General features: G+C 43.3%; 1 protein-coding gene across 2 annotated transcripts in view; it reads right to left on the bottom strand.

Annotated features, from left to right (window-relative positions):
• The window catches only part of RNF145 (ring finger protein 145), a 90,808-nt gene extending 64,977 nt beyond the window's left edge, over positions 1 to 25,831 (bottom strand). The window contains exon 1 of one of the 2 annotated variants that reach the window (XM_042453591.1): positions 25,499 to 25,831. In XM_042453591.1, the coding sequence (XP_042309525.1) occupies positions 25,499 to 25,813 (315 nt within the window). In that variant the 5' untranslated portion in view covers positions 25,814 to 25,831. Of the gene's footprint in view, positions 1 to 11,116; positions 11,265 to 25,498 lie in introns of those variants that run through there. The other variant, XM_042453592.1, reaches the window with a different exon arrangement.
• Between the last annotated feature and the right edge of the window lie 1,405 nt (positions 25,832 to 27,236).

The raw sequence follows: 27,236 nt of genomic DNA, 5'->3' as shown, positions 1-27,236 counted from the left end.
CACTAACAAGCACAGGTGCAGAAATGAGCAGATGTCACTGCAGCAGCTATCAGGCAATTTGAGGTAAGCTCGGTTACAAAATATTTGGGGATAAAGTCTCAGAGCTAACCAACACATTTTAAAAAAAATTTCGCCTTGGAAAAAATGTGATAATATTTTACTACCAACAGTGTTTACCAGAGCATTGAAGATATGCCACTTTGTGTACCCTGGGACAATCATAGGCTCTAGTCAAGGTGACACACTTGAATACAGGGGGCAGCAATTCACAAAGTCTTTTCACAGGTAGCCCACCCCACTTTTCACTGTGTTTTCAGTCTTTTCACTTGTAGTCCTGCCCACTTTTGGAATCTTATCTCCAAAGAGGTCTGCCTGGCCTCTACTCCAAGCTTTTCAATACCAAGCAAGTGCCCTGCACCCCCCCCCCACCACTTAACTTGTATATTCTTGTTGCCTGCTTATATTTAATATGGTTTTGTCCATGTCCATTTTTAAAGATATTCTCAGATCTATATTGTCTGCTGTCATATTTTAATATCAATTGCTTTAAAACTGATTATCTTACTGTGCTTCTTTTCATTTTGATCTTGCATTTGTGGATTTTATTTTTATTTATGCCCATCAGCCCTTGAAAAATTTGCTATAAGACAATTATTATTATTATTATCATCATCATCATCATCATCATCTTTTATTTATAAAGCACTGTAAATTTACAAAGCGCTGTACAATACAAACAATCTTTTAATTAGGCGGTTCCCTGCTCTCAGGCTTACAATCTAAAAAGACACGACAAAAAAGGAGAAGGGGTGGTGGAGGGGAAGGGGATGAGGGCCAGCAGTTCTTCTCTACCTCCGAGGCCTGGACCAAGGCAGATGGACTGGAGGGAGGGCTTGGCTTCTTAATGGATGGGTAAACTTCTTCCAGGGAGGCCTGTTGGAGTTAGCCTGCCTCTCTAGTAGGATAATACATATAAAATACATAGCAATCAGGAAATGATTCAATAAAACAGGCAACAAAAGAACATCAAATAGCAAGTGACAGTTATGCTAAACAAAATGAAGTCAAAGTATAATAAAATAACCCCCCAAGTGTGTGTGTGTGTGTGTATGTGTGCGCGCGCGCACATAAGGAAGAACTTTCTGACAGTAAGAGCTATTCAACAGTGAAACATGCTCTCTTAGAGAATTTTTTTAAGGTTTTCAAACAGAGGCTGGATAACCATCTGTTGGAGGGGGGCACTTTCATTGTGTATTCCTGCAGGGCAGGAGATTGGCCCTTGTGGTCTCTTCTAACTCTGTGATTCTGTGTATTTGTGTGTGTACAAATGCATATAATCTTTAATACTCTCGAAATCATGAAAACTGAATGCCACATTAAGTCACCAAAGGGACACAAGATGATAGTGCAAGCAAGGTGAATTGCCACAAATGAAATGCTAAACATAGCCCTGATTACTTAGACCAAAGAGCAATCTATACTAGTCAATCCCCAGCATTTACGTTTGCTTAAGAACAAGTGACTTTGTCACTCAGACCAAAAGATGCATAGTCTAGCACTCTTGACAAGAGTTCCCGGAAAGCAGGAAATGTTCCACCAGAAATGTCCACCTGCTCCTGCTGTACACGGTTATTTTTTTGCTGTCAATTCAATTAACACTGTTCACCCACTGCAGGCAAAGGTACAGACCCACCTCTTCTCTTGCAATTCTCTTGGTTCAGGAAAGTTTATTTTAAATGAAAGGGGCAAGACTGACAAGAAATATCAGGTGCTGTAGGCTATATTTCAGAGGAAGGAACTGCCAAGACCACCTCCGAATATTACATATCTAAGAAAACCATACGAAATTCATGGGGTTGCCTTAAGTTGACAGGCGACTTGAAGGCCCACAGATACACAGACACAACCAGTGAGGTCAACTAACTACCTGTGATTCCAAGTTGGTTGGGGAATCAAGTGGAGAACATTACAGTTCATCAAAAACAGGGTCTCCTTAGGAATTTTTTTAACACAGGAACTGACATTTGTGACCCAAGTCCAAGGCTAGCAATCAGCCATGACAGATATAGCAGGTTTCCATGCCCAGGAATCTAGTATAATTAAGGACAGAGAAATCTGGAAGGGCTGTGCAATAAATATCAATATTTAAATGGATGCCTCCTTGCAACAGAACAACCCATGTGAATCAATGCAGATGCGATTTAGAATCATCTGCACAATTGGCAACAGAAGCTATTGTGCCATCTGCAATCATTCAACATCATTCAAGGAGTGTCAGAAGCCCATGAAACCTGGTGGAGTAAAGGACCTTTAATTGGTCATTGGGAGATATAGGGAAAAGCTGGTGAACATTCTCCTGTCAAATGATAACAGCCACCCATTAGCACTATTTTGCTTTGTTTTAAACTCTGGCCTGTTACAGACAGCCAAAATAAAGCTGTTTCGAGTCACAGTGGAGGTATGGTGTTTCAATGATGCATGCGTCCTAAGAGTCCAGAAGCCACACCAAAGCCACACTCCAGTCCTTAGGGCTGGAGTGTGGCTTTGGTGAAAAAAGTGATGTCTGAATTACCCTGGAATCCCCCAATCTGGTCTTGTGGAGAAATTGCTGTGCTGCATCTTCTCCACATGGAAGACGTTGCATAAGGTCTCATTTGTATGAGACAGCTCTTGATGAGACAAACGTGACCAAAAACAGTCAGGCACTTGAAAAACATCAACTTGTTTAGATCAAAGGTATTTCATCACACAATGATGGGGGTGACAATCACACAGTTTTCCAGACAACACTGGATTGCAACTTCCAGCATTTCACCAACAGCTGTATAAGGCTGTTGGACTTGAATCCTCATCTGGAGCCCTGCTCAATGGGTGTGATACTTATGTTAGTTACTGGGAACAAATCAGTCAACTGTCCCAGTAAAGCGTATTAACTTTCTTTTAAAAAACCAAAACAAGGTTTTACTGCAGTTTCTAGATTTTACAGTGTTTCTACAGTGTTCTATAGGTTCTATAGCATTTCTACAAAGTTTCTATAAAGCCAAAAAACAGTAAACATTGACAGAAGGCCAGGGGAGCTCTTTACCTTTCATTGGGTGATACCTGTCTCAGTTATCTTTGAAAATGTTCACAAGGAGACTACCAGCGGAACACAGGAATCTGACTTTTACTTGCTCAGGCTATTGTGTCATGCAGTCCAGGGTCCCTTCTCCAACTGATGTTCCAGAGAGCTCTTGTCTCATAAGAATCCGCTTCACGTTGGATCATTTCACACAATTATTGCACTATGATTCCACTTTAACAACCTTGGTTGCATCCTATGGAATCCTGGGGCCTGTTGTTTCATTAGCACCAAAGGAGCTCTCTCGGCTGAGAATTTTAAACATCCCTCTCAAAAATGCAAATCCCACCTATGGCACACCACCTTTTTATGGTGGGGGATTGCGTGCTCCTGTGAGGCAAAAGGAGGTAAGAGGGTATGTTGATGGCAGCAGTGCTGTTGGTAGGGTCTCCCAGTTCAAACATGCTTTTGCTGAGGAGCCAGACTACGTAAATGTGCCAAACAGCTACTTGGAAGCAGCAGTAGTGGAAGATAATATTGGTGGGAGGATCTCTCAGAGACAATGGCAGTGGCACCAAGTTAATGTTTGTAGTACCAAGCAGAGGGCGGCATGGTAAACCTCCTTTTGAAAACCTTTTACTTATGATGGGACAGTCCAAATTAATCCACAGAAAGTGCCAGAAGATGAGGCCTCAGGCTGAATGACACTCAGTGAGCTACTGGGGTAAGGCAGAGGACAACTACACAGTAGCACTGTGGCTAATATGCAATTAGACTCAGGCCGATATGCTCAGAGAGGAAAGAAATGTCTGATGCTACACACACTTATTATAGGAACATGAAATGTGAGAAGCATGAATCAGGGGAAGCTAGACATAGTAAATGGCTTGGGCCCAGGGTACTTGGAGGACCACCTCTCCCCAATAATCCGCCCCGCAAACCAGAACATCTGGGACAAATCTGTTAAAGGTCCCTCAGTCACATTTGTGAGGACCTCACAGAGGCTTTTACCATCGTCACCCCCTCCCTCTGGAACAGGCTCTCCCGTAGAGCTCCGCTCCTCCGCACGTTAGTCTCTTTAAAAGAACTTTAAAACGCATTTATTTCAGTTAGCATTCCCACCTTAGTAATTATTCTTTTCTCTGCCCCTTTTTTTCCGTCTGACCTCGGACTGTTGTAATTTGACTTTCCATTTCTTGCTCTGATATATGTAATTGTATTGTTTATTCCCATGTAGTGATGCTTTAATCTTATACGTAATGTTTTTAACTCTGGTATTTACTGTTTTAATCCTCGGTAAGCCGCCTGATCATACCTATGGAAAGGCGGGGTATATAAAATAATAATAATAATAATAATAATAATAAGGAATGTGTACACATTGCAATACCTGGAAATGGAATGTGTACACATTGCAATACCTGGGGTGCACATTTTGAGTCAGATAATTACATAGGTATTTTATTCAGGAAATGGAAATTCTAAGAAGAAATTGGGTAGCATTTACGGGGAGGATGATGTAGCAAAAGCAGTAAAAGGATATAGTGTCAGTAAGGCTCAGAGAAACCCACCAATATAATCTTAATCCAAGTTTATATGCTCCAACCACAGAGTAGAAGAAGAAGAAATTGAGAAGATTAATGCTGGAGTCCAGTAAACCTGTACTCAGGACAAGATGCTACCGTTAGGGCAGAAATGGATAAACTAAATGGTTTCTAATTAGCAAGTGGCCACACAAGGTTCGTTTTATCCACTTACCTATTTCAATTGTAGGCTGAACATATCATAGGTAAAGCAGGATTAGACTTGCAGGAAAGAGGTGTGAAAACTGGACGAAGGAAATCAACAATTTAAGATGTGCAGAAAACACCATACTATTAGCAGAAAACAGCAAAGACTTGGGACAATGATGAAGAAAGTTTAAGGAAGAAAGTGAAAAGACCCTGAACAAAAAAAACACAAAACAATGACTACAAATGATTCACATAACTTTAAAGTAGACACAAAGACATAGAATATTTCCACACCACTTGTCTCAGTCATTAACCAAATGGAGACGGGCAAGGAGTGGGCGGGATGGCCCTGTGGTCTCTTCCAAGCTAGATACAAGAATCAGAAGATGATTAGGACTTGGAATGACAGCTAGGATGGAACAAGAAAGATCCTGCAGTGTAAAAATATAGCATTGAATATAAAGTTGGGATTGTCCATTCCGTCTAAATTACGGTACCATTTCTATCTATGGGGTGAAAGCTGGGCAGTGAAGAAAGCTGAAAGGAAGAAAACCAACTCATGAAATATGGTGCTGGAAAGAGTTCTATAGATGCCATGGACTCTAAAAAACACAATAAAGGGTCCTAGAGCAAATCAACCATGAATTCTCCTGATGAGACTGTTATTACTTTAACCATACCATGAGAAGACATGACTTCGTAGAAAAGACTGTCAGGATTAGGCAGAGTATCTGATGTATCTTGGAAGCTTTTTCTCAGGTCTGGCAGCCAAGGTAACAGCGGATGGCTGTCTTCCAGAAATGAGGATGCAGGTCACCGGGAACTGTCCAGCTTCGCACCAGGCTTCTGATGATAATGACAGACAAGCCAAACTCCCAAAAGTGCTTACTTTATTACAAGTGCAAACAATTATCCACGTGACTTTTACTATACAGAACTCACAATCCACTCCTCACAAAACCCAACAACAATTACGGAAGCCTCTGTGGTTTATATAGACACAATGCCATGCAGTCCTAAAACCCAGCCTCTTCCATCAGAAGGCTGGTGAGAAGCTGGACAGTTCCCGGGACCTGCATCCATCATTTCTGGAGACAGCCATCCGCTGTTACCTTGGCTGCCACCTGAGAACAAGCATCCAAGATACGTCAGATACTCTGCTATATCCTGACAAAGAACATAATGCTTGTTAAGTTTGAAAGCAGCAGGAAAAGAAGGAAACCACATTCCAATCAAGGAAGAACCCACGGCCCTGAGTCTGCAAGACCTGGGCAGAGCTATTGATGAGAAGGTACTTAGAGGTCTCTCCTTCATTGGGTTGCTGTAAGTCCCAGTTGATTTGACAACAATTAACAATAAACTGCAAATCCAGGATCCAAAGAGGGGAAATATCAATTAAAATAGAATCATAGTGCTATAATACTGTAGTGTGAAATGGCCCCTGGTCTTTAAAAAAACCTGGCAGTTCCAAGAACTGAACCTGGAACCTACTTTATTTCCATCTATGTACTCTGTTGTAGACTATGGTTTCTGAACGCTGACAGAATCAAGCATATATTTTCCAGCCAAATCAAAGAGTAAAATACTTCAAACATTGTTTTTATACAAAAGGCTTTGAATAAGGAGACTTTCCTTCACGTACGATGTATTGCACCTAGTGTACTTATTTTGTACCCAAACTAGGTTCCATCTCCGAGCCATCTAATTATGTATATGCAAATATCCAAAATCCACAAAAATCTGAAACACTTATGGTCCCAAGCAGTTTGGACAATGCCCAATCTGTAATAGACGGGGATAGGCAACTCACGATTAGATGCCATTAAAACATTATGGTTCATAGACTAGTTCTCACTCAACAATTGCCATCTCTCCGTCTAATTTACCTAACAATATTATTTTCTCTAAATGGTATTCAGATCTGCCACAGTCTAAATATTTTAGGCCCCAACATAGAGTTCCTTATGGCAGATGAAAGGTATAAAAAAATTCAATCCATGGCAATGCCTACAGAATAAGATATAACATTTGAATTGTAAGTGACAAAACTGGTTTTCAGGGCTGCTTGGAAGAAAGGCACTAAATGTAGTTTCAGATGGTGGACGTAGCAGCAACTACATTTGCCTGAACCAGGAGAAGTAAAACAGGTTCAAGGACAGCCAGGCAATAAGCTGGCTTTCATGTGGAACCAGCCCATTCTAATGCACACCCACACAAGCATGTAGTGCCTTTTACATAATTTCCAGTGTGTATGAATAATGTTCTGAATGCAAGCTTGAAAGTATGAATAACTAGGAATAAACTTTCTTTTCCAACAGATATTTTTCACTTAGGGAGGCAGGGCAGGTTTTCTACTCTGCAAAGACCATAGTGTAATACATATTTTTTTTACACAAATGCTATACAATACATATTTAATGCCAATGGACTACACAGGAGGCTACACTTGTATCAGGTGAGACTATTTCCTATCTAGCCCAGCACTATCTGTGCTGACTAGTAGCACACTCAACATGAGGTCTTTCACATCACTAGTTACCTATCATCTTCTACTTGGAAGATCTGTATGATGAGGCATATACCCACTAATATTGATGGAAATCAACACAGGGCTTATAGTGGAGTGGAATCATGTGGCTCCTGGATGCTGAATTGCAATTCCCAGCATCTTCATCATGGCATGCTGATAGTGTAAGTTGGTGTATGATTCTACAGAAACAGATGGTGTAGTAGGTCTCAGCGTGAGGCTATTACCCTGGAGGCCCTGCTCAATTCCTTGCTCAGCCATGGAAACCCACTGAGTAACCTGGGTGAGTCACACACTCTTCAATCCCCCTCCCCCAGACCATGATAGGGTCGCCTTAAGCTGGAAACAACTTCAAGGCACACAACAAATGATTCCTACACTGCCTTACTGTAGGCACTTGTCTGTAAGACAGAACAATCAGTTTTAAAGTTCCAGTGCTTTGTTTATTCCTGTGTAATTTTCCTATTACAAGAAATGACTAGATTTTTTTTTCTCATTTGTGCATCGGGATTTGCTACAATGTAAACAAACACAACCCAAGCACCCAACATGTCTTCATTAAATGTACTAAACTGGCATTAAACATTTTAATAGTATGCACGACAGGCTGTCAAACAACAACTCCCAACCATTTCAGTATCTTAAGTTTTTCCTACAGTAGAGATAAAGCTACTCATCTAAAATCCTAAATGGTTCTGTAAGCAGTAAACAAGTTTTTGGGATGACCTGTAGCATCCATATTTTAGGATGCATCTACACTGTAGAAATAATGCAGCTTGACATTCTATAGAATTTGGAATTTGTAGTTTTGTGAGGCACCAGCACTCTTTGGCAGAGAAAGCTAAAGACCTTAGGGAAATCATAACTCAAAATAAATTTCAAATCTTGTGGCATCTACACTGAAAAAATAATGCAGTTTGACACCATTTAAGTCCTGTAGCTGTATCCTAGGGATCCTGATCTGTAGTTTTACAAGGTCTTTGTCCCGTTCAGCCAGAGAATGTTGGTGCCTCACAAAACTACACATCCAAGATTTTGTAGGGCAGAGCCACGACATAAAAGTGGGTTACACTCCATTATTTCTACAGTGTGTATAGGCACCCTTTAATTCCATGCCTATCAGAAAGAAGCCAGATGAGCAACATCATTACTGTGAACACAGAAGCATGTAAAACAGATGCACCATGGTAAAGTAAAATGGCTAGGTTTATGACTGGAATAACATTTGAGTAAGCTCTCTTAGGCAATAAAATATTTATACCCAGGTGGTTAGCATAGTACCCTAACATCTAGTAGTAACCTTTTATAACACAATGCAATTCATGCTATTGGCAAGACTATTTGCTAGACTGCCTCATATAGGGCTTGGCAAGGATTAGGATAACAATGGCCCAAACAGAACAGGCCAAATAAAACGCTTCTGGTCACATTTTGGAGGTAAGCTGTTTAAATGACACACGTATATGGCAACACGTATCTTAAGAGGGCAGAACCTGCACTAAAGCTGAACTCCAGTCCTTAGGATTGGGCATGGCTTTGGCATGGCTTCCGGCCTCTTAGGACATTCATCATTTAAACAGCATACCTCCAAAGTAAAACGATGTAGCTTTATTTTGGCCTGTCTGTTCAGGCCCAATATCAATAGCTTATAGGAAAACAGCTCCTCTTGTACTAATTCTGGAAGAAAGAACAATGTGTAGTGCTGCAGTACAGTATTCAGCATTATAAAGTAACTGAATTATTTTAGATGTTAATATAGTAAAACAATGCTTTGCCTCTGCTTCATTCAACAGTGAGATTTAAATGTTAAACTTAGTTTATTTTAAAATAATAAATTATATATATATAGAATGAGAGAGAAGAGAGAGAGAAATCTACATGTGAGAGCAATGTGCAATCAGAACATAAGGAAAAGGCTACCAGTATTCTTTTTTTTAAATGCAGAAGCCTGTTAAAAGCTTATCTTTAAAGTCACATTTTCCTCTGAACCAGCCTGTCTCTTTAGCACACATGCCCTCTATAACTTGCCGAGGGGCAAAGTAACAACTTATACAGGAGATAGTTTTCAAAATATCCACTTTGTGTCAAATGCACTTAAGAAAATGCCACAAAACTGCAGTCCCAAAAGGAAATTTTCCACATAGGACTTGTTGTTGTTGTTGTTGTTGTGTGTGCCTTCAAGTTGTTTCTGCCTTATGGCAACCCTGAAGGTATGGGCAATAATGAGGTATGGCAACCCTAAGTTGCTATCACAGGGTTTTTTCAGGCAAAATTTGTTCAGAGGGTTCTGCCATGCCTCCCATGCACTGGGAAGGAAAGGTATCTAAAAAGAATAAAAGTGGTTGGCACAGGAGAGTATGCACAGCACAACACAAGCCTGCTCACTGGACTGAGAAAAGAGGAATAAGCCTTAACATAAGCATTGGCTTAAGTCCAATTGAGTCTCTCTCGGAGGGGGTTTCCATTAAAGCAAACTGGGAAGAGTCTTGTCAGGGTGAGATTCTGAACTGTTTCTTTGTTTAGGATGAATAACCAAACAAGGAAGAGCTCTCAAAGCTGACTCCTGTGGCAAAGCCCCTCTTTTGATTTTGGCCAAACCACCTTCCCTCCGCAATCCTTGGGATCTGGATCATGCTGCTGGTTCACACATCTCTCTGACTCTGGCCAAGACCAGAATTAAACAAGTGAAACCATGAGAAAAAAAGCCAGGAGGAAACCACAAGCCCAAGGATGCCACACAGGACCAGGGTACAACAAGCCACACACACCACACCCCCTCCGGCTGGATTTAGGCTTCCCTGGATCAGGCAAGTCCCTGCCACAAGAGTTCCCCCACTTGCTTTGGAAACTAGGCCCACCCAAAACAAACCAGCCACCCCCTTCCTTCCTTCTTTATGACATCAAGGATTTTCCCTTCTTCTCATTTCCCTTCTGCCTGTACAGGTTGTGATCCAATTATTGTTGTTGTGTGCCTTCAAGTCCTTTGCAGTTGATGGCGCCCATAAGTATGGTGTTTGGTCTGAGTGTTTGGACTAGGGCTCTGGAGACCAGCGTTTGAATCCTGGCTTGGCCGTGGAAACCCATGGGTGACCTTGGCCAAGTCACACTCTCTCAGCCTCAGAGGAAGGCAATGCAAACCCCCTCTGAACAAACCTTCCAGAAACCCATGTTTAGGGTCGTCACTTGAAGGCCAAAACAACAGCCACAAGAGCCCTGGAGCGCAGGTCTTCCTTTGGCAAGCTTCTCAGAGGGACTGCCCTGCCTTCTCTGAGGCTTGAGAGAGAGAGAGAGAGAGAGAGACTTGCCCAGGATTCGAACCCTGATCCAAACCACTTCAAGACCCCCCCCATTCCCCCCTTTGCTGCAAGAAAAAACCATCTCTGGGGGAGTGCTGCAGCTCTTGAACTCCAGTAACCCCGGCGAAGGTCCCACAAGGTCCAGGGCCGGAGGAGGAGGCGCCCCAAACGGCTTCCCAGCGCCTTCGAAGGGGAGGGCGGCACGGGAAGGGGCGCGGGGCATGGCTGCGGGGAGGGGGGCAGAGGGCCGCGTGGGGCGGGGGCAAAGTGGGGGACGGAGGATCTGGGGAGAGTGGGCGAGAGGGGGGATGGAGGATGAAGTGGGGGAACTGGAGAAGGAGGAGGAGGAGGGCATTGGAGGGGGGGCGTCACTCATGGGGGGAGGCCTGGGACTGGGAGTGGGGAGAGGCGGAGGAGGCCAAGCCAGGCGTGGAGGGAGGCGCAAGGGCACAGCGGGGCTCAGGAAGGAGGGAAGGGCGGGCTCCCTCTCGCTGCTTACCTGCGCTCCCCTCTCTCCCCAGCCGGGGCTGCCTGGCTGCCTCCTTCTCTCCCTGCTTGGCGGCTGGCTGCCTGGTTCCTCCTCCTGGCTGGCGGGTTCCTCGCTCAGAGCAGCCCCGGGGCCCCCTGCTGCCTGGCCTGGGCGGGCGGAGGAGCGGCAACGGGTGGGCCCTCGGCAGGCAGCATGTGGCCGTCTTCTTCCTCCTCGTCCCCCGAGGGCGCCCACACAGCTCCCCCTCCGCATTAACGGGCAGCCATGCCCCGACGCCCAGCCAGCAGCAGACGAGCAGGAGGGCGCCACCGGACACGGCGCATGCGCCCCCGACGACGACGACGCCTCGGCAACGAAGGGCCGCTGGGCCTGGAAGAGAGAGAGAGAGAGAGGAGAAGAGATGGCCCGGAAGCGCCATCTCCTGGAGAGGACCCAGAGGAGTAGAGAAACACACAAAATCCTCCTCCATCATATCTGCAGATCTGATTACGGATTTGGTTAATATGTTGTCAGGAATCTCTAGGCCCTCCTAGATTGCACCTTTAACTAGAGGATCCTAGAAGGACGCTCCACTAGCCTTTGGAGCCCCTCCGGGGAAGGCCCATGGTCAGTGTCCCTCAGAGTGGCCCTGGAGGACCTAGAGAGTGTCCTCTCTCAGGGAAAACATGGGTCTTTCTATATTCACCGGGTCTTGTTCCCCAACCCGAGCGAATATGGAGGCACAATGTCTGTGTGTGTATCATGAAAGAAAGGGGGATGATTGACCCTGGAAGGAGGGACCTATGGCTGAAGGAGACCCCAACATTCTAGAAACGGGCTTGCATCCGCCACTGCAGAAATAAAACCCAGTTTGACACCGCTTTAACTGCCATGGCTCAGTGCTATGGGGCCCTGGGACTGTAGTTGTTGTGGCACCAGAGCTCTCTCTGACAGAAAAGGCTGGTGTCTCACAAAACTTCCACCCGCAGAATGCCCAGAGCAGTTAAAGCAGCCTCAACTGCATCACAGTCGGCCCTCCTTATCCACTGATTTTTATCCCATGGATTCAAGCATCCATGGCTTGTAAATATTTTAAAAAGTATAATTCCAAATAGCAACCTTGATTTGCCATTTTTATAACAAGGGACACCATTTTGCTCTGCACTGTGTTTATTATTATTATTATTATATTATTAACCTTATTTATAAAGCTCTTGTAAATTTACACAGCGCTGTACATAATTTTTTAGTCAGAGGTTCCCTGCCTCAGGCTTACAATCTAAAAGTTTAGTGGGAATTCGAGCATCCATGGATTTTGGTATCCACAGGGAAGTCCTAGAACCAAACCCCAGCAAATAACAAGGACCCACTGTATTTCTGCAGTGGGTTTTGGACCTAAGAGAAATACTGGGAAGAATAAACCACCGGAAACAGGTGGTACCCAGTTGAACATCTACAATCACATAGACACAAACAAATCTTTGTTGTTGCATACCTTCAAGTCTCTCCAATTGATGGCTGCCCTATCATGGGGTTTTCTTGGCAAGGTTTGTTCAGAGGGGAGTTTGCCATTGCCTTCCCCTGAGGCTGTGAGAGTGAGTACTTGCCCAAAGCCACCTAGTGGGTTTTCATAGCCTAGATGGATTCAAACCTTGGTCTCCATAGTCATAGTCCAATACCCAAGCCAATTTACACCATGCTGACTCCAAAGCAACCTAGTGATAACGAATATAGCCAACAAATAACGAAAAGCAAAGTGGTGCCATTGGGCCAATACATTGGAAATGAAATATACCATCCCATCCATACACAAAACAGAAAGGAGCCAAAGACTGCAGTAAGTACAGGACCATAGCAATAGTTTCCCATGCAAGCAAAATCATGCCTCAAAATTCTGCAGCCACAGAATCCAACCATAAATGGAGAGAGACATCCCAGAGGGGCAGCAGGGTTCAGAAATGGAAGAGGCTCACATTGCAAAATAATGGTTAATGGAAGCACCAAGGGATTCTAGAAACCAGACATGTGTTTTATAGACTTATAGCAAAGCCTTTGACTGCATATGCACAAAAAGCTATGGACGGCTCTTAAGGACCTAGGAGTGCCAGACATTTGATAGTCCTGATGAAGAAGTTTACTTAGGGCAAGGGCACACTACAACAGAAATATGGAGAAACAGTTGGTTCCCAATGGAACTGGCAACGGGGCAAGCAAGGACTCATTTTATCACCCTACCATCATCTCGTTCAAAGGAGAACACTGGAGGTGGGGGAGGCTAACACAGTTAAGTATCTAAATAGAGTACTGCTCAATCCTACTACAGATTAAGTAGTCCAGTTTCCACTTCACAAATGCCCTACAGTACCTTCCTACCATCCGCTTTTGCAGACAACAATCCTGATGACTCCTCTGCGTCCCACTTTCAGGTCTGGCTTTGGTGTGACTTCTGGACTCTTAGGACGCATGCATCACTGAAACACCATACCTCCACTGTGACTCGAAACAGTTTTATTTTGGCTGTCTGTAACAGGCCTCTGTGAAATGCAGAGGGAAAGGCCAACAGTCAGCCCTCCATATCCACAGATTTTTAATCCATGGATTCAACCATCCACATTTTGAAAATATTCCAAAAAGATATAAATTCCAAGAAGTAAACCACGATTTTGCTATTTTACCTAAGGGACACCACTTCATTATGTCATTGTGTCTAAGCAGGCTTGAGTATCCATGGATTTTGATATACATGGAAGGTCCTAGAATGAAACCACAGCAAATACTAAGGGCTTCCTGTATTTGTAATTGCTAGGACCTAGAGAATGAACCCACTGAATAACATGCTGAATGAGAAGTCTAACTCTCTCTATATCCAATTGATTCAACAGGGTCATGATGAAACCTTCTAGATGTTATTCAACTGCAGCTCCCACTAGCCCTAACCAGGGTAGCCCATGGTAAGAAATGGTGGGAGATGCAGCTAAGGGGCCTCACAACTCCCAGCCAGATTTAGTTAAAAGAGTATATGTACCTTAAATAGTTTGATACCATCTTTATCACTTAGACCTTCATTCTATGAAATTCTGGGCTTTTCTATTTGGCATGGTACTCCCAATTTTCTGTTATAGTGCTCTATTGCTGTAGTTTAGGAGAGTAAAGCTTTCTAGCACAGCTTTTTTAGATATCTCACTAAACTACAAATCTGTTGCAATGAAGTGCTTTAACAAGCAAAGATACAGGACAGTGAAGTACAGCCACTACAAAACTGAATACTGGTAGAAGATACACCATAGGCACTATTTTACAATATTTTGTAGCTTTTTGATCTGGACAAGTTAGAACGCTTTCCTCACTGCATGGCTGCTCTTGACGCTGTCTGTGCTACCCACTTCAAATTTAAAAGAATTATTTAAACTGAATTACATTAAAGAGTACCAACTATTTCCAGAACACTTTCACAGTTCTCAACAATTTTCTACTTTGCCACAGTTTCAATTGCAAGCAGCCCCCAAAACTCTCATTCATAACTAGAGACATTGTTGTTCCAGTTGTTGGAGAATGAAAAATGACAGGATGATTAAGACAAATTCCTTCAGTCACAGACAACAGTACAACAGCCAATTGTACAGAGCTGCCCACACTATGTAGCTGACACAGTAGCTCACAGTTTCCCCCACTGCTGTTCTTTCTCTCAAGGCAAACATTCTCAGGCATTTCACTCTCAAGCTTTGGCAAAAGCTGAACATCCTTCAGTAACGCCTGGGTAATGCACGTCCGCTTAACCCTCGACATGAACGTTCTACTTTTAGTTCTAGTGCTAAACATAATGTTCTTTATTAATAAGGCTATGATACTATATAGCAGTGGTGGAATGTGTGGGCCTTGCAGCTGTTTTTGCAGCCGTCGACCTATCCTGGATACCATTTACCTGGCCAAAATAGAAATTAAAGTGAATGCCCAACACTGGAAGCCTCCAGGGATGACAATGCCTTCAAATATTTTCTTAAAGGTGGGTTCAGTCTTTAACACCCCAAAATGCCTATTTTTAGTAGAGTCCCAGCCAGTTCTGTTTTTCTTCTTTTGGAAATCTGTGTGGCTCCTGAAGACCCTCAAACACAGAATATTAATCCCTGTTGAAATTGTGATATATACTGTTATCTAAGAGTAACACTAACTTAATTCAATGGACTTATTTCTGAGTAGAGGTATACAGATCTGCATGATAAGACTTCAAATCAGACAGTAAAAATACTATGAGAAGTACTACTTTTTAGAGGCTGTCATGCAAGAGGATCTTGACATCTGGTATTCTAGCATTCTAGCATAAAGTTATTCATACATTATTAAAAAAATAAGTGTTTTATCCACTCTGATGCAACTTTTACACCCATGCATTGAATGCCACAGAACAGAAAGCTAGCAAAATCATTTCTAGCAGATTTCCTTTTACATCACAGCATTGATTTGTGGTGGGTGTGGAGAAATAGACTAGGGAGAGCTTAGTAATATATGCTGTTCCAAATGCCAAACACCACTTCCAACCTGCAGTACTGATTCTAGGGAAATCTATACATCAGCATATTATTCCATTACAGCCATTCCAAGACACATTTTAGTAATATGCCACATTAGTGATGTCATATTTATTTATTAAAGGTATAATTTGCCAACAGGGTTCCAAAGATGATGCTCTGCAAATAAAAAATATTACTGAAAAACTTTAAAACACTTTAAATTACCACTTTTAAAAAGCCAAAATTACAGAGAAGAGTCATACACATTGACTTCTACCATGAAAGTAAAAGATGGCTGATTCACAACACACTAAAGTTGCTATTAAAGCCACCTGTACAGTGGGAGAAACATGTGTTGATTGACAGTTGCTGAAGACACACAAAGTGTGTAGAGGTTAAAGTTCTAGAAAAGGAATAAGACAAGTGATGTCTGATTACTCCTGTGATCCCCAATCTTGGTCTTGTGAGAAATTGCTGTGCTGCATCTTCTCCACATGGAAGACGTTGCATAAGGTCTCATTTGTATGAGACAGCTCTTTGATGAGACAAACATGACCAAAAAACAGTCAGGCACTTGAAAAACATCAACTTGTTTAGATCAAAGGTATTTCACCATCAATGATGGGGGTGACAATCACACAGTTTTCCAGACAACACTGGATTGCAACTTCCAGCATTTATCACCAACAGCTGTATAAGGCTGTTGGGACTTGATCCTCATCTGGAGCCCTGCTCAATGGGTGTGATACTTATGTTAGTTACTGGGAACAAATCAGTCAACTGTCCCAGTAAAGCAGTATTAACTTCTCTTTTAAAAAACCAAAACAAGGTTTTACTGCAGTTTCTAGATTTTACAGTGTTTCTACAGTGTTCTATAGTGTTTCTATAGCATTTCTACAAAGTTTCTACAAAAATTGTCTACTGATATTTAAAAAAAAATAAAGCAAAGCAACAAAGCACAAGAAAATGTTTTTAATTTTTTTTGTTTTTTTTAGAAAATGCAATTATGCTAAAAAGCACCAGGCCAGTTGTTAAAGCATTATCACCTCCATGGAAGACTTGGTAGTACTTCCTCATGGATAGAGCAATGATTAATTGACCAGACTGCTATTACTAAAAAGAGATGCATGAGAAACTGTGAACTTCTTCTTATACCACCCTTCTCTTTAATTATAATCCAAAACATACTCTCCTTTGAAATGTATTTAGGTTTGCAATCTTAATTGGTCAACAGCATTAGACAGTGCAGTGTGTTTCACACTGGTAGCAATGGTAGATGTTCAGGGTATCTAAATACTGTGTGAGGATTAAGGAAGAAAGCCAGAAACTGGGTGGGGAAGGTCCAAGGGCACTGGTAGTTCATGGACAACCAATGCTACATACCTGTGTATTGTTTTTCAGTTACTGAAACCACAGGTAAACCTCCTCATAGTTCATTTGTTTTCCTTTCAGGATGAACACCAGGGTATATAAAGCCAAAATAACAGTAAACATTGACAGAAGGCCAGGGGAGCTCTTTACCTTTCATTGGGTGATACTGTCTCAGTTATCTTTGAAAATGTTCATCAAGGAGACTACCAGCGGAACACAGGAATCTGACTTTTACTTGCTCAGGCTATTTGGTCATGCAGTCCAGGGTTCCCTTCTCCAACTGACGTTCCAGAGAGCTCTTGTCTCATACGAATCCGCTTCAACGTTGGGTCATTTCGCACAATTATTGCACTATGATTCCACTTTAACAACCTTGGTTGCATCCTATGGAATCCTGGGGCCTGTTGTTTCATTAAGCACCAAAGGAGCTCTCTGGCTGAGAATTTTAAACATCCCTCTCAAAAATGCAAATCCCACCTATGGCACTACCTTTTTATGGTGGTGGGATTGCGTGCTCCTGTGAGGCAAAAGGATGTAAGAGGGTATGTTGATGGCAGCAGTGCTGTTGGTAGGGTCTCCCAGTTCAAACATGCTTTTGCTGAGGAGCCAAACAGCTACTTGGAAGCAGCAGTAGTGGAAGATAATATTGGTGGAGGATCTCTCAGAGACAATGGCAGTGGCACCATAGTTAATGTTTGTTAGTACTCAAGCAGAGGGCGGCATGGTAAACCTCCTTTTGAAAACCTTTTACTTATGATGGGACAGTCCAAAATTAATACACAGAAAGTGCCAGAAGATGAGGCTCTCAGGCTGAATGACACTCAGTGAGCTATTGGGGTAAGGCAGAGGACAACTACAAGTAGCACTGTGGCTAATTATGCAATTAGACTCAGGCCGATATGCTCAGAGAGGAAAGAAATGTCTGATGCTACACAACACATATTATAGGAACATGAAATGTGAGAAGCATGAATCAGGGGAAGCTAGACATAGTAAATGGCTTGGGCCCAGGGTACTTGGAGGACCACCTCTCCCCATATAATCCACCCCGCAAACTCAGAACATCTGGGACAAATCTGTTAAAGGTCCCTCAGTCACATTTTGTGAGGACCTCACAGAGGGCTTTTACCATCGTCACCCCCTCCCTCTGGAACAGGCTCCCCGTAGAGCTCCGCTCCTCCGCATCGTTAGTTTCTTTTAAAAAGAACTTTAAAATGCATTTATTTCAGTTAGCATTCCCACCTTAGATAATTTATTCTTTTCTCTGCCCCTTGTTTTTCCGTCTGACCTCGGACTGTTGTAATTTGACTTTTCCATTTCTTGCGTCTGATATATGTAATTTGTATTGTTTATTCCCATGTAGTGATGCTTTTAATCTTATACTGTAATGTTTTTAACTCTGTATTTTACTGTTTTAATCCTCTGTAAGCCGCCTTGATCATACCTATGGAAAGGCGGGGTATATAATAATAATAATAATAATAATAATAATAATAATAATAATGGAATGTGTACACATTGCAATACCTGGAAATGGAATGTGTACACATTGCAATACCTGGGGTGCACATTTTGAGTCAGATAATTACATAGGTATTTTATTCAGGAAATGAAATTCTAAGAAGAAATTGGGTAGCATTTACAGTGAGGATTGATGTAGCAAAAGCAGTAAAAGGATATAGTGTCAGTAAGGCTTCAGAGAAAACCCACCAATATAATCTTAATCCAAGTTTATATGCTCCAACCACAGAGGTAGAAGAAGAAGAAATTGAGAGAATTAATGCTGGAGTCCAGTATAACCTGTACTCAGGACAAGATGCTACCGTTAGGGCAGAATATGGATAAACTAAATGGTTTCTAATTAGCAAGGTGGCCACACAAGGTTGCGTTTTATCCACTTACCTATTTCAATTGTAGGCTGAACATATCATAGGTAAAGCAGGATTAGACTTGCAGGAAAGAGGTGTGAAAACTGGACGAAGGAATATCAACAATTTAAGATGTGCAGAAAACACTAAGGTTACGAATTTTTCGGGATACGAAAAAATCCCATAGGGATTTATTGTTTCGGGTTACGAAAGTTTTTTCGGGTTACGAAAAAACTCCGGCGCTGTTTAAATGGAGCCACGGCGGAGCCGCGGCTTTTTTCCCCATTAGCGCCTATGGCAATTCGGGTTACGAACGTTTTTCGGGTTACGAAATTAGCCGCGGAACGAATTAATTTCGTAACCCGAGGTACCACTGTACTATTAGCAGAAAACAGCAAAGACTTGGGACAATGACTGAAGAAAGTTAAGGAAGAAAGTGAAAAGACCTCTGAACATAAAAAAAAAACCCAAAACAATGACTACAAATGATTCACATAACTTTAAAGTAGACATTAAAGACATAGAAATATTTTCCACACCTTGTCTCAGTCATTAACCAAAATGGAGACTGGCAGGGAGTGGGCTGGATGGCCCTTGTGGTCTCTTCCAAGTCTATGATACTAAGAAATCAGAAGAAGATTAGGACTTGGAATGACAGCTATGATGGAACAAAGAAAGATCCTGCAGTGTAAAAATATAGCATTGAATATTAAAGTTGGGATTGTCCATTCCGTCTAAATTACGGTACCATTTCTATCTATGGTGGTGAAAGCTGGGCAGTGAAGAAAGCTGAAAGGAAGAAAACCAACTCATTTGAAATATGGTGCTGGAAAAGAGTTCTATAGATGCCATGGACTGCTAAAAACACAAATAAACGGGTCCTAGAGCAAATCAAGCATGAATTCTCCTGATGAGACTGTTATTACTTTAACCATACCATGAGAAGACATGACTTCGTAGAAAAGACTGTCAGGATATAGCAGAGTATCTGATGTATCTTGGTAGCTTTTTCTCAGGTCTGGCAGCCAAGGTAACAGCGGATGGCTGTCTTCCAGAAATGATGGATGCAGGTCACCGGGAACTGTCCAGCTTCGCACCAGGCTTCTGATGATTAATGACAGACAAGCCAAACTCCCAAAAGTGCTTATCTTTATTTACAAGTGCAAACCAATTATCCAACGTGACTTTTACTATACAGAACTCACAATCCACTCCTCTCACAAAACCCAACAACAATTACCGGAAGCCTCTGGGTTTATATAGACACAATGCCATGCAGTCCTAAAACCCAGCCTCTTCCATTCAGAAGGCTGGTGAGAAGCTGGACAGTTCCCGGTGACCTGCATCCATCATTTCTGGAAGACAGCCATCCGCTGTTACCTTGGCTGTCAGACCTGAGAACAAGCATCCAAGATACGTCAGATACTCTACTATATCCTGACAAAGACAATAATGCTTGGTAAGTTTGAAAGCAGCAGGAAAAGAAGGAAACCACATTCCAATCAAGGAGAATCCACGGCCCTGAGTCTGCAAGACCTGGGCAGAGCTATTGATGAGAAGGTGACTTAGAGGTCTCTCCTTCATTGGGTTGCTGTAAGTCCCAGTTGATTTGACAACAATTAACAATAAACTGCAAATCCCAGGATTCCAAAGGATGGGAAAATATCAATTAAAATAGAATCATAGTGCTATAATACTGTAGTGTGAAATGGCCCCTGGTCTTTAAAAAAACCTGGCAGTTCCAAGAACTGAACCTGGAACCTACTTTATTTCCATCTATGTACTCTGTTGTAGATCTATGGTTTCTGAACGCTGACAGAATCAAGCATATATTTTCCAGCCAAATCAAAGAGTAAGAATACTTCAAACATTTGTTTTTATACAAAATGCTTTGAATAAGGAAGACTTTCCTTCACGTACGTACTTGTATTGCAACCTAGTGTACTTATTTTGTACACCAAACTTAGGTTCCATCTCCGAGCCATCTAATTATGTATATGCAAATATTCCAAAATCCACAAAAAATCTGAAACACTTATGGTCCCAAGCAGTTTGGACAATGTCCAATCTGTAATAGACTGGGATATGGCAACTCAGATTAGATGCCCATTAAAACATTATGGTTCATAGACTAGTTCTTCAACAAATTGCCATCTCTCCGTCTAATTTACCTAACAATATTATTTTCTCTAAATGGTATTCAGATCTGCCACAGTCTAAATATTTTAGGCCCCAACATAGAGTTCCTTATGCAGATGAAAGTAGTAATAAAATATTCAATCCATGGCAATGCTCTACAGAAGTAAGATATAACACTTGAATTGTAAAGTGACAAAACTGGTTTTCAGGGCTGCTTGGAAGAAAGGCACTAAATGTATGTTTCAGATGTGGACGTTAGCAGCAACTACATTTTGCCTGAACCAGGAGAAGTAAACAGGTTCAAGGACAGCCAGGCAATAAGCTGGCTTTCATGTGAACCAGCCCATTCTAAATGCACACCCACTACAAGCATGTATGTGCCTTTTACATAAATTCCAGTGTGTATGAATAATGTTCTGAATGCAAGCTTGAAAGTATGAATAACTAGGAATAAACTTTCTTTTCCAAGCATATATTTCACTTTAGGGAGGCAGGGCAGGTTTTCTACTCTGCAAAGACCATAATGTAATACATATTTTTTTTACACAAATTGCTATACAATACATATTTAATGCCAATGGACTACACAGGAGGCTACCTTGTATCAGGTGAGACTATTTTCCTATCTAGCCCAGCACTATCTGTACTGACTAGTAGCAGCACTCAACATGAGGTCTTTCACATCACTAGTTACCTATCATCTTCTACTTGGAAGATCTGTATGATGAGGCATATACCCACTAATATTGATGAAATCATACACAGGGCTTATAGTGGAGTGGGAATCATGTGGCTCTCTGGATGCTGAATTGCAATTCCCAGCATTCTTCATCATTGGCTATGCTGACTAGTGTAAGTTGGTGTATGATTCCTACAGAACCAGCATGGTGTAGTAGGTCTCAGCGTGAGGCTATTACCCTGGAGGCCACTGCTCAATTCCTTGCTCAGCCATGGAAACCCACTGAGTAACCTGGGTGAGTCACACACTCTCAATCCCCTCCCCCAGACCATGATAGGGTCGCCTTAAGCTGGAAACAACTTCAAGGCACACAACAAATGATTCCTACACCTGCCTTACTGTAGGCACTTGTCTGTAAGATCAGAACAATCATGTTTAAAGTTCCAGTGCTTTGTTTATTCCTGTGTAATTTTCCTATTACAGAGAAATGACTAGATTTTTCTCATTTGTGCATCGTGATTTGCTACAATGTACTGTACACAGAACACAACCCAAGCACCCCACATTGTCTGTCATTATAATGTACTAACTGGCATTAAACATTTTTAATAGTATGCACGACAGGCTATCAAACAACAACTCCCAACCATTTCAGTATCTTAAGTTTTTCCTACAGTAGAGACTAAAAGCTACTCATCTAAAATCCTAATGGTTCTGTAGCAGTAAACAAGTTTTTGGGATGACCTGTAGCATCCATATTTTAGGATGCATCTACACTGTAGAAATAATGCAGCTTGACATTCTATAGAATTTTGGAATTTGTAGTTTTGTGAGGCACCAGCACTCTTTGGCAGAGAAAGCTAAAGACCTTAGGGAAATCATAACTCAAAATAAATTTCAAAATCTTTGGGTGCATCTACACTGAAAAAATAATGCAGTTTGACACCACTTTAAGTCCTGTAGCTGTATCCTATGGCATCCTGGGATCTGTAGTTTTACAAGGTCTTTGTCCCGTTCAGCCAGAGAATGTTGGTGCCTCACAAAACTACACATCCCAAGATTTTGTAGGGCAGAGCCATGACAGTAAAAGTGGTGTTACACTCCATTATTTCTACAGTGTGTATAGGCACCCTTTAATTCCATGCCTATCAGAAAGAATAGCCAGATGAGCAACATCCATTACTGTGAGACACAGAAGCAATGTAAAACAGATGCACCATGTAGAAGTAAAAGATGCTAGGTTTATGACTGGAATAACATTTGAGTAAGCTCTCTTAGGCAATAAAAATATTTATACCCAGGTGGTTAGCAGAGTACCCTAACATCTAGTAGTAACCTTTTATAACACAATTGCAATTCATGCTATTTGGCAAGACTATTTGCTAGACTGCCTCATATAGTGCCTTGGCAAGGATTAGGATAACAATGGGCCCAAACAGACAGGCCAAATAAAACTGCTTCTGGTCACTTTGGAGGTAAGCTGTTTAAATGACACACGTATATGACACACGTATCTTAAGAGGGCAGAACCTGCACTAAAGCTGCACTCCAGTCCTTAGGATTGGAGCATGGCTTTGGCATGGCTTCCGGCCTCTTAGGACGCATTCATCATTTAAACAGCATACCTCCAAAGTGACACGATGTAGCTTTATTTTGGCCTGTCTGTTCAGGCCCAATATCAATAGCTTATAGGAAAACATGCTCCTGCTTGTACTAAGTTCTGGAAGAAAGAACAATGTGTAGTGCTGCAGTACAGTATTCAGCATTATAAAGTAACTGAATTATTTTAGATGTTAATATAGTAAAACAATTGCTTTGCCTCTGCTTCATTCAACAGTGAGATTTAAATGTTAAACTTAGTTCTGTTTTTAAAAAATAAATTATATATATATATATATAATGAGAGAGAGAGAGAGAAATCTACATTAGTGAGAGCAAATGTGCATCAGAACATAAGGAAAAGGCTACCAGTATTCTTTTTTTTAAATGCAGAAGCCTGTTAAAGCTTATCTTTAAAGTCACATTTTCCTCTGAACCAGCCTGTCTCTTTAGCACACATGCCTCTCTATAACTTGCCAGAGGGCAAAGTAACACCTTATACAGAGATAGTTTTCAAAAATCCACCTTTGTGTCAAAATGCACTTAAGAAAATGCCACAAAACTGCAGTCCCAAAAGGAATTTTCCACCTAAGGACTTGCTGTTGTTGTTGTGTGCCTTCAAGTTGTTTCTGCCTTATGGCAACCCTGAGGGTATGGGCAATAATTAGGGTATGGCAACCCTAAGTTGCCTATCACAGGGTTTTTCAGGCAAAATTTGTTCAGAGGGGGCTTGCCATTGCCTCCCATGCACTGGGAAGGGAAGGTATCTAAAAGAATGAAAAGTGGTGGCACAGGAGAGATGCACAGGCACAACACACTGCTCACTGGACTGAGAAAAGAGGAATAAGCCTTACATAAGCATTGGCTTAAGGTCCAATTGAGTCTCTCTCGGAGGGGGTTTCCATAAAGCAAACTGGGAAGGCTTTGCAGGAGGGAGATTCTGAACTGTTTCTTGTTTAGGATGAATAACCAAACAAGGAAGAGCTCTCAAAGCTGACTCCTGTGGCAAAGCCCCTCTTTTGATTTTGGCCACACACCCTTCCCTCCGCAATCCTTGGGATCTGGAGTCATGCTGCTGGTTCACACATCTCTCTGACTCTGGCCAAGACCAGAATGTAAACAAAGTGAAACCATGAGAAAAAAAGCCAGGAGGAAACCACAAGCCCAAGGATGCCACACAGGACCAGGGTCAACAAGCCACACACACACACCCCTCCTGGCTGGATTTAGGCTTCCCTGGATCAGGCAAGTCCCTGCCACAAGAGTCCCCCCACTTGCTTTGGAAACTAGGCCACCCCCAAAACAAACCAGCCACCCCCTTCCTTCCTTCTTTATGACATCAGGGATTACTCCCTTCTTCTCATTTCCCTTCTGCCTGTACAGGTTGTGATCCAAGTTATTGTTGTTGTGTGCCTTCAAGTCCTTTGCAGTTTATGGCGCCCCTAAGTATGGTGTAGTGGTCTGAGTGTTGGACTAGGACTCTGGAGACCAGCGTTTGAATCCTGGCTTGGCCGTGGAAACCCACTGGGTGACCTTGGGCAAGTCACACTCTCTCAGCCTCAGAGGAAGGCAATGCAAACCCCCTCTGAACAAACCTTGCCAAGAAAAGCCCATGTTTAGGGTCGTCACTTGAAGGCACAAAACAGCCACAAAGGCCCTGGAGCGCAGGGTCTTCCTTGGCAAGCTTCTTCAGAGAGGGCCTGCCCTTGCCTTCCTCTGAGGCTGAGAGAGAGAGAGAGAGAGAGACTTGCCCAGGATTCGAACCCTGATCTCAAACCACTTCAAGACCCCCCCATCCCCCCCCCTTTGCTGCAGGACAAAAACCATCTCTGGGGGAGTGCTGCAGCTCTTGAACTCCAGTAACCCCGGCGAAGGTCCCACAAGGTCCAGGGCCGGAGGAGGAGGCGCCCCAAACGGCTTCCCAGCGCCTTCGAAGGGGAGGGCGGCACGGGGAAGGGGCGCGGGGGGCATGGCTCGCGGGGAGGGGGGGCAGGAGGGCCGCTTGGGGCGAGGGCAAAGTGGGGGACTGGAGGATCTGGGGAGAGTGGGCGAGGGGGGGATGGAGGATGAAGTGGGGGAACTGGAGAAGGAGGAGGAGGAGGGCATTGGAGGGGGGCGTCACTCGGGGGGAGGCCTGGGACTGGAGTGGGGAGAGGCGGAGGAGGCCAAGCCAGGCGTGGAGGGAGGCGCAAGGGGCACAGCGGGGCTCCAGGAAGGAGGGAAGGGCGGGCTCCCTCTCGCTGCTTACCTGCGCTCCCTCTCCTCCCCAGCCGGGGCTGCCTGGCTGCCTCCTTCTCTCCCTGCTTGGCGGCTGGCTGCCTGGTTCCTCCTCCTGGCTGGCGGGTTCCTCGCTCAGAGCAGCCTCCGGGGCCCCCTGCTGCCTGGCCTGGGCGGGCGGAGGAGCGGCAACGGGTGGGCCTCGGCAGGCAGCATGGCCGTCTTCTTCCTCCTCGTCCCCCGAGGGCGCCCGCACAGCTCCCCCTCCGCCATTAACGGGCAGCCATGGCCCCGACGCCCAGCCAGCAGCAGGACGAGCAGGAGGCCGCCACCGGACACGGCGCATGCGCCCCCGACGACGACGACGACGCCTCGGCAACGAAGGGGCCGCTGGGCCTGGAAGAGAGAGAGAGAGAGAGAGAGAGAGAGAGAGAGAGATGGGCCCGGAAGCGCCATCTCCTGGAGAGGACCCCAGAGAGAGAGAGAAACACACACACACTCCTCCCTCCATATCTGCAGATCTGATTACGGATTTGGTTAATATGTTCTCTAGGAATCTCTAGGCCCTCCTAGATTGCACCTTTAACTAGAGGATCCTAGAGAGGACGCTCCACTAGGCCTTTGGAGCCCCTCCGGGGAAGGCCCATGGTCAGTGTCCCTCAGAGTTGCCCTGGAGGACCGAGAGAGTGTCCTCTCAGGGAAAAACATGGGGCTTTTGCTACCTGGGGCTTTTCTATATTCACCGGGGTCTTGTGTCCCCAACCCAAGTGTCTGTGTGTGTATCATGAAAGAGAAGGGGGGATGATTGACCCCTGGAAGGAGGGACCCTATGGCTGAAGGAGAACCCCACATTCTAGAAACGGCTGCATCCGCACTGCAGAAATAACCCAGTTTGACACCGCTTTAACTGCCATGGCTCAGTGCTATGGGGCCCTGGGGACTGTAGTTTGTTGTGGCACCAGAGCTCTCTCTGACAGAAAAGGCTGGGTGTCTCACAAAACTTCCACCCGCAGAATGCCAGAGCAGTTAAAGCAGCCTCAAACTGGATCACAGTCGGCCCTCCTTATCCACTGATTTTTATCCCATGGATTCAAGCATCCATGGCTTGTAAATATTTCTTAAAAGTATAAATTCCAAATAGCAAACCTTGATTTTGCCATTTTATACAAGGGACACCATTTTGCTATGCCACTGTGTTTATTATTATTATTATTATTATTATTATTATTATTATTATTATTAACCTTTATTTATAAAGCTCTGTAAATTTACACAGCGCTGTACATAAATTTTTTAGTCAGACGGTTCCCTGCCTCAGGCTTACAATCTAAAAGTTTAGTGGGAATTCTGAGCATCCATGGATTTTGGTATCCACAGGGAGTCCTAGAACCAAACCCCAGCAAATAACAAGGACCCACTGTATTTCTGCAGTGGGTTTTGGACCTAAGAGAAATTACTGGGAAGAATAAACCACCAGGAAACAGGTGGTATCCCAGTTGAACATCTACAATCCACATAGACACAAACAACTCTTTGTTGTTGCATACCTTCAAGTCATCTCCCATTGATGGCTGCCCTATCATGGGGTTTTCTTGGCAAGGTTTGTTCAGAGGGGAGTTTGCCATTGCCTTCCCCTGAGGCTGTGAGAGTGAGACTTGCCCAAAGCCACCTAGTGGGTTTTCATAGCCTAGCTGGGATTCAAACCTTGGTCTCCATAGTCATAGTCCAATACCCAAGCCACTTTACACCATGCTGACTCCAAAGCAACT

Source organism: Sceloporus undulatus, chromosome 2 (assembly GCF_019175285.1).
Source record: "Sceloporus undulatus isolate JIND9_A2432 ecotype Alabama chromosome 2, SceUnd_v1.1, whole genome shotgun sequence".
Classification (NCBI taxonomy): Eukaryota; Metazoa; Chordata; class Lepidosauria; order Squamata; family Phrynosomatidae; genus Sceloporus; species Sceloporus undulatus.
Note: the sequence above shows the minus strand (reverse complement) of the source record. Positions and strands in the feature narration are given on the sequence as shown.